At 40.9% G+C, this 8,474-nt stretch overlaps 1 protein-coding gene across 1 annotated transcript in view; it reads right to left on the bottom strand.

Annotated features, from left to right (window-relative positions):
• Nucleotides 1-859: 859 nt before the first annotated feature.
• LOC113234376 (BTB/POZ domain-containing protein 7) overlaps nt 860-8,474 on the bottom strand; it is a 41,566-nt gene continuing 33,951 nt past the window's right edge. The window contains exons 17-22 of the mRNA XM_026469687.1: nt 7,448-7,515; nt 5,774-5,852; nt 4,475-4,654; nt 3,598-3,750; nt 2,904-3,033; nt 860-1,649 (exon numbers count right to left, since the gene is read on the bottom strand). Coding sequence (XP_026325472.1) covers nt 1,586-1,649; nt 2,904-3,033; nt 3,598-3,750; nt 4,475-4,654; nt 5,774-5,852; nt 7,448-7,515 — 674 coding nt within the window. The 3' untranslated portion in view covers nt 860-1,585. The remainder of the gene's footprint in view (nt 1,650-2,903; nt 3,034-3,597; nt 3,751-4,474; nt 4,655-5,773; nt 5,853-7,447; nt 7,516-8,474) is intronic.

Genomic DNA, 8,474 nt, shown 5'->3' with positions numbered 1-8,474 from the left:
ACGTTCACGACTTTTTTAACGTTACGACGACAAACTGTCGTGACAATGGGAAGAGCTAGACCGACAGTCGTCCGACGATAAATAAAATGTCACGATAAAAATGTGACCACAGATAATTGCAGCTTCAAACGATTCTGTGACGACAAGGCGGCTGCCGTGAACCGATAAATTGTCGTCACTATCTAGTGGGAACAGGCTAGAGGCGACAGTCGTCCAACAATAAATAAAACGTTACGACATAATGGGAACGCGCCCTTATTGTCCGTTTGTTTGGCGCGTCAATGCCTGAACGTCGGATTGTCATACTATAAATTTAGTTGTTCGTACAGGCTGAAAACATAATTTAAAAAAAACTTCAAGATTCATCACAATAGGAAATGCAACTATTTTTCCGGATTTAAATCGCGTATATGTGTTTTTTCAAACAAACCAACGTTTCGGGCCCTTTACAGGTCGCATGGTCACGGTTGGCTGAGGTGGTACAGTCTTCAACCAGTTATGTCTAATATTAATGCAAATCACTCTATTTTTTCACTATAGTTGCAAAAGTTATTAATTAAATACTGTATTTTTAATTTTACAAAGACACATTCCAATTCACGCTATATTGTTTTACAAATTATTTTATTGTAATAATATGAATTTTTATTAAGTTTATTAAGTGACTGCACCACCTCAGTCAACCGTAACCACGGGACCTGCAAAGGGCCCGAAACGTCGGTCTGTTTGAATAAACAAATATACCCGATTTAAATCCGGAAAATTAGTTTCATTTCCTATGTGTAACAATCGCGAAAACCTAAGAACTCGATTCATCACAGTATTTTCATGATATCATCATCAACCCATTTACACGTCCAACTGCTGGGCACGGGTCTCAGGATGGGGACTTCGCACGTTATCCGAGGGTCATGAACCTTCTTCGACCTACCACCTTCACTTAAAAGCTCATGATAAATTTCAAATTACTTACAACCTCCTTAACTCATTATACTGTGGTTATAACGTGAAATTCCAAATCCAGAAAACATCAAACACACTACACTCGTTGCCATAAATACCACAGAAGAAACTCGCCCATAATTAATAGTTGCGCAGATCTATATATTTTGATTTTGTACGACGGCCATCTTGGATACGCCACATTGGATATTTTTGATCCAGGTGGAATCTAACTTTGACAACGTTTGTTTGAGTTCTAAACACCGAGCTGTAATACTTTTATGGGTTACGATGACAAGATCGACTCCTTAGAGAAGGTCAAACCGTGAATCTCGCCCGAAGACGATGCATCATTCACCTTGAGAGTGACAAAAACCTTGTCGATGTTTATTACCAAGGTTAGGCCGTTTCGTCCTGCATTTGGACCTGGAGCTTTCTCTAAATTTATGACATTTAAGAAAAGTTTTGAAAATTTAAAGGATTTGACAGTTGAAGCTCCACCTGTAAGCTCAGTTATTGGTTGAATGCTGACGAATAATCATGCGGTCGTTCACCTTACAAGATTGTTGAAAAGGACGTATGTAATGGTCCATTATCTGGGCAAGCGTGTGTCGGCGTTATACCCCGGCGGAGCGGTGTGTCCTCACGCATAGTTGCTTGGGCTGTGGCCGCGACTGCCACCGCCGCCGCCCCCGTACGCCTCCGGCCTGCAAGACACAGGGTCTCTTAAGAAGATCCAAGGCCAGTTGCCGCTGGACCTTGGAAAGCGGCTCTAGTGTCGACTTTTTACATCATTGCACTTGTTTTCAATACAAAAAAACAATAATTTTAAGTTAAGGAGCTTCCGCCACGTTGCATCTAAATGAACTTCTTTCCTACATTGCGCCAAATCCTCAGAAAGGCAGTACTTTTGATGTCAGTTAATACCTGGGCCAACCTTGCAAGATCGAGAAAGGTACCTGAAGATTTTTGCTCACCGCCCACTTAGGCAAGGTAAAAAATTGCAACGTGCACCGCCACAAAAAATAATTGAAGAGGCGTATTTTTTATATTAACATAAAATATCACAAGGAAAAAAATGTATACAATGTCTTGATTTGCATTCTCGCCATACTTACAGAGGTTATTGTATATCCAAAACTGAACCCAAATGACGAAAAAAAAATCTCAAAAGAAATTTCCAAACTTGTGTAGTCAGAAAGTTGAAAGTCTGGATAACGTGCGAATTTAAGCAAAGCCAGTCACAGTGGTGGGTGGTGAACACTTCTGGCAATTCCTTCGGGTAGGTACCTAACCTAAAATTGGTAAGTACCAAATTTAAATTACAAAAAGCAAACATTTTAAGTTAACTTCCCTAATTTTGTGTAAATAATTAATAAATTATAACAATGCGTAATCATAATAACAAAAAATAGGTAATTAAGCGAACGAGAAAGATTACGTATCGTTCGGTGAAATGCCGAATGGCCGAACGCTCGCTCGGGCTTGCTCGGGCCCCGTCGGAGTCTCTGCTCGGGCGCGGTGCATACGGTCGAAAGCCTTAGTGTCTATAGTACCATTGATTTGTACCATCAATGGTACAAATGATACTACTATGTGTCCTTAGTACCATTGAAAATTATACTTGTTTATACCGTGTATTTACTTGTGAAAATAAAACTCACATTTTCTAACGACGCAAAAAGCCAATTTTGCAAAACTTTACTAGATACAATTAGCCAGATATCGAACTGAATATTTTTTTTAGGTTTTTACATGATTTAGTATTATTTGTATTATTAATTTCTTAAATATAGCGAGAATGCAAATCAACACACTGTATGCAGTTTATATAGATAATAATTCAACTTTTTCTCTACCTCTACGGCCCTAGGATTCTTCAACGCCCGCTATAGGGCGATAGGGACCTCTTTGGGAAACTATGGTCCAGAAGGAGCTTCGAACAGAGAGTACAGGCGTACCTGAAGTCGTGGTGCCTGTAGACGGGGTAGTCCCGCCGCTGGCGCCGGGGGCTGGCGCCGGGGCTGGGGCTGGGGCTGCGGCTGTGGCTGTGGCTGCCGGGCCGGCCCTCCGCGCTGCTCACGCGGCGAGCTGCTCGACACGACACGGTAATGGTAGAAGGGTTCAAGGGAAACTCATACGTCTAAGCAGTAGTTTCTTGAGAGTTCAGCGGGTCGAATCCTACCTTCATTTCTACGTACGTTTACCACTGTTTAGCCATACCTCTCATCTAACGGTGAAGGGAAACATTGTGATGAAAACTGCCAGCGTGGCGAACTGTGGCAACAGCGGGACTTACAATATAATATACTTATTACGGTCGGTGTTGGTGACCATGACTTTTTATTTTGTTCCTTATTCTGAACAGAATAGTGACTATTGCTGGATCACCACATTCCCAAATTAATTTAAGGGCCGATGTGTTTCCTAATATAATTTATTAGAAAATTAAATTGTATATTTTACATAATAACTGAAAATGGATAAATACAGATAAGTTTGGTATCGGTTTTTCTCGTCACTAGTCGTGACGTCAGACCGCACGTTTTTAATTTAAATAGGAAAGCAAATATGTATTTATAAAAAATAGATGTGTATCATGTAGATTCTATTTCAGTCATAAAAACTACAATAGAGTAGGTACGTGCTACAGACCTGCGAGGTGGTGGTTGTGCAGATGCGGGGCGTGGTCGGGCGCGTGGCGGGCCGCCCCCGCCGAGCCCCCCGCGCCCCCCGCCGCGCCCGACAGGTGCGCGCTGGACGACGCCGACAGGCTGGACGGGCTGGGCGTCGCGCGCCGGAGCACGCCTAAGGACAGAGCGGTCAAGGGCGGTTCTACTGCGGCTCGGGGTTATTGAACACACCGGTGCTTGGGAAGAAAGGGCGTAGAAGCCGCTCTTTAGCCGACTTCAAAAAAGGAGGTGGTTCTCAATTCAACTGTACGTTTATTTCTTTTTTGTATGTATGTTACGCGATAACATCGGCATTTGTGAACCGATTTTGTAGTTTCTTTTGTTGTTGGAAAAGGGTACCTCAGTCTTGGTCGCGTTTAAATTTAAAGAAAATATTCCACCTATAAGGGTGGCTAACTAGGGGATGAATCCGGTTTCACGCACTTTCCGGTAACTGATTTTTGATAAAACTTGGCAAATAGATGTAATTCCACAAACTTTTGAGGTCGGTTTTTTATCAAAATATAGTCCGTATTTATAGAGATAAATGTGGACTATATTTTGATAAACGTGGCCAAAATAACAGTAGCAGTAGAGCTTGTGAAAGAGCTCGTCCAGAGAAATACTGCCACTTTACCTATTTCTATATATGTATTTCGATTTCGAAAGGTGCTGACGAAATTACAGGCACATGGGATTATAAACTTATGTCTCAGGGTGACGAGCGTAGTGACAGAAATCTTTACGATTTAAAGCTCTGAGCGGTACTGCAGCTGTTATGGACAGGCGTGTCGCTTACCACCAGGCGCACGACTTGTCCGTCCCGCCACTTGGCATCTAAACTTAAATTCTTCACTTACTGTTGGCGAAGGGCGTCAGGTCCGACCTGAAGCAATGCGGCAACGTGGCCGTGTGCGCCAGCTGCGGCGCACGGCACCTCCCCACTCCCCCCACCCCCGCGCCCCCCGCGGACGACGACGCCGCAGCCAAGCTCGAGTTAGCCAGGGTTGGGTTCGCGTTGGGTTGGTACGACGAGTAGGCTGGGGGAAAATCAAATTCAAAATTTCGTAACTTTAATGCAAAAATCTTTAAGGCTGCTAACAAACAGACATGTTTGCAGTTAATGAGCAAGTCGTGTTCAACTTCATGCAGCCGAGACCTCGACTGTATTAATACAGAGGGCTCTCCCCGGTAGCTTTTAAAATGTATACAGAAGAGGATGTGTTGTTGGCCAGTACGACCAAAAAAAACTGAGTTCCCTTTAAGAACAAAAAGATCGAAATATCAGGTCTCAGTTGTCATTCGTAAACAACTAAAATTATGCTTCGCTTCATTTACAGTGTTCTAAAGAGAAAATAAAGTGTTTGGAGTGCCTAATTACGCATGAGTACACGAAAAGATAAGCGTATGCAGACATTTATCAATGAGAAGTGAAAAATTTTAGCAAACAAAGGTGGTTCGTAAAGAAGCTCACTAGAAAGTTTATTTTTGAAACACTTTAGTTACATTGTTACTCTTACTGTTAGTGACGATAAGTTATCGGTTCACTGCAGCACCTTGTCGTTTGCACGACAGAACCGCTTGCAGTTGCCATTATCTGTCGTCACGTTATGTCGTAACGACGAAAAAGTCGTGAACTACAATTAATCGTGTTTTAGTGTCTGTGAACAACTTCATTCAATTTAAACTGTCGTGATTTGGTATATTTATAAACAAGTCACAACAGTTTAAACTGCACTACTAACTGTCGTCACTACATAATGGGAACGCGGCCTTATTACGGAGGCGAATAGATTTTGGTTCTCGCACGCCTCGTACAATCATCGATCGACGGCATCGATCAATCGTCTGTCGATTGGTGTGATCACACCCTTATAAAACCGACCTTAACTACGACTAAGCATAGATAGCGAGCTAAGTAAGTTTTTAAGTAAGGTTAACTTTGCCAAGTTTAAGCAAGAAACTACAAAGTATTATCGAAAGTTTAATGTCATGCTTAAACTTGGATTACTACGTATTCTATTAAAATGTGCGACAACATCGCGGTTTTAAAAAATAAACATCGTCTTTCCGGTTCTGTGTTATTATTTAAACCACTAGACACGTACACCCGTCCGTGCACACTAATACAAAAAAAAATAGACGTCCCGACCACTTACCTCTTATGACGGAAAGTTCGATGGCGGCTATGAATTCGTCCTCGTCCGGTCTAGGCCGCGCGCAGTTCATCAGGGCAAGCTGAAAATAAACAATAAATAAATAATAAATTTATTCATAGAACTTAAACGTATAAAAAGTGCATAATAAAAGGTACAGGCAATGTCAGCACGTATTCGACCCCTCCTACGTAAAGTATCGTACGTTGAAATTACCAAGTTTACTGCCTCCGTGGCCGAACGGTTACCATGCCGGACTGCCACGCAGAGGTCCCAGATTCGATTCCCGGGCCGGGAGAAAAATATCTACATTTATTTCTCTCGTCAGTTTGGGTGTAATTTGTGGTTGTCTATGTGTGTGTCCATGGCACCCGCGACACAGGGTTTCCCAAGTGCGGGGCTATGTTGAGTGTGTGCGTTATTATTATTAAGAATAAAGAAAGCAAATAGTAATCATTAGAACGTCGTAACATTCACAATTCAGACATTTTTGGCAAAATTTTACCATCTTTCACAAACTATCGATAAAACTATCGACAAAAACTACAATGACTATTTAAAATTTTAATAAAACTAGCGGTAACCTATAACAAATTCGAATTGGTTTTTTTCCGAAAGAACGTTTGTTCGAATTTTCATTACACCGAAAATCAAATTGTAACGAAACAGTTGTTCTTTCAAGATATGTTAAATGTTTATCGCAAAGACACGATTAGGTTCGGTTAGGTTAGGCTAAGTTAGGTTTAAAAGAAAAAAACGTTTCCCTCTCAAAATTACTTTCGAGTTTATGAAAATTCAAGCAAACGTTATTTCTGGATAATGTCATTTCGAACTACTGATAGGTAACCAAAACTAGCACTGGAACCCACGACCACGCTGCACCGTAGCATCGATCAAACCATCTAAGCCACGGGTCCAGTTACCGAGCCGTCGAAATTCTTTTTTGTGTTTTGATTCAGATCTTTGTGCTGACTTTCGGCATTCCTCGCCACTCGTGACATCCACTTGCCAAGTTTGTGAAAAGTAGGTGAAATCCAATACAACAGAATTCACCGGTTTCATCCCCTAATTTGCCACCCTTAGAGGTGGAATATATTCTTCAAACTTAAATGTGACCACTACTCAAATAAAGCACACAATCTATACATAAAAAGATGGGTGCTTTATTCGAAATGTTAGTAAAACTTTTTCATTGAAAAATAAAACCGACCTCAAAGGGTTGCTAATCGGCTTTTCTCGGTTTCTACGGGATCCTCTCATCAGTTTCCGACTTCTTGGTGACAATAGGACTGTTACAGACTCCGTTGTACATTTTTTGTTTTCTGGTTGTCGTGGTGGCGGTGATTTGTTGATTACACGTATTTTGTCAAGTGAAAAGTCGCCTTCTATTTGCGTAAAATAATTAGTAATTTATGATAGCCGAAACGAACCCAGGACAGCATCAGGGACTATACCTCTAAGTATACCCTTTCAAACACAAGAAGAATTTTCAAAATCGGTCCGCAATTCATGGAGAAACTGGTGAATATACAGACATGCCTGTAAAATTTGAGGATTTCCTTCGATTTTCATGGGATCCCCTTAATAAATATAACTGAAAACATACATACAGCCGACGTGTAACCTCCTTTTTTTGAAGTCGGTTAAAAAATCAAAATAATTGTAGTGTCGTCTTACCTGTTGCGAGTTCCGCTGTTGCAAGGCCCGCTCGGCGTGCTGCTGCGCCGCGCGCTGTGCCCGCGACCCTGGTCAGTGTCACACACGTCTTAGATAAATAGATGGCGCTGCTATCAATTATCTTATGCTATTTAGTATTTGGTCGCAACTATCATATTTGGTTGGTACTGTAGTCTAGGCTCTACTCTATGAGTAAAATCACTGGCTGAATGAATAGTTTTGTAATTAGAATGTGTGTTGATAGATCGAAATATAGCCCAACACTATAAGCATGCAAAAAAGTGCAATAAAGTAAATTTTGAAGATTATTCCAGTTTATATTCATAAAAGTACCTCTCGCTACGCAATCCGAACTACGTCCCAGTTACAGTACCACTACGGACCAATAACCAAGCCTACTAATCGCGGTACAAGACAGAGCAGTCGGGTATTTAGTACCTTTTCGTACACCAGATGTCGCGACGAGTAACAAATAGTCATTTTTGTAACTAATTTGGTTTACATTGACAAGTTGCAATTTATCAAAGCTACTTTAATTTCTAGTGATAACAAACAAATCAACTAGATAGCGCTTCTTTTATTATTTAGGATTAGCGCCATCTACACATAGTAGGAAGCGTTAATTTATAAATTAGTTTGTTATTATTATTATTATGCCCATAGCCATTTACATTATTGACACGCATTGACACGAATATTTGTCAAAGTTTAGAAAGTAATTTTAGCGTACATTTGAATAATATTAGATAAACTAGAATAGAATAGAATTATTTTTCAGATCCATAGTAATGTTAGTAATACAGTAAATGTTTCTTATGTGGTATGAATGACTTAGGGTCGTATTCTAGAACTCCACTCAATGCTCAAGTCAGGATTTGAGTATGGTTTAAAACACTCCAAATCATACTCAAGTCCCTGCCATTAGAGTCGTATTTCCAGTGCTTGTGTTTCCAGTGCAATCCTGACTTGAGCATTGAGTAGAGTTCTAGAATACAACCCTTAGAGCCCTGCATCGAGTATATAACCA

This window comes from Hyposmocoma kahamanoa, unplaced genomic scaffold, assembly GCF_003589595.1.
Source record: "Hyposmocoma kahamanoa isolate Upper Pololo Valley unplaced genomic scaffold, ASM358959v1 84, whole genome shotgun sequence".
NCBI lineage: Eukaryota > Metazoa > Arthropoda > Insecta > Lepidoptera > Cosmopterigidae > Hyposmocoma > Hyposmocoma kahamanoa.
Note: the sequence above shows the minus strand (reverse complement) of the source record. Positions and strands in the feature narration are given on the sequence as shown.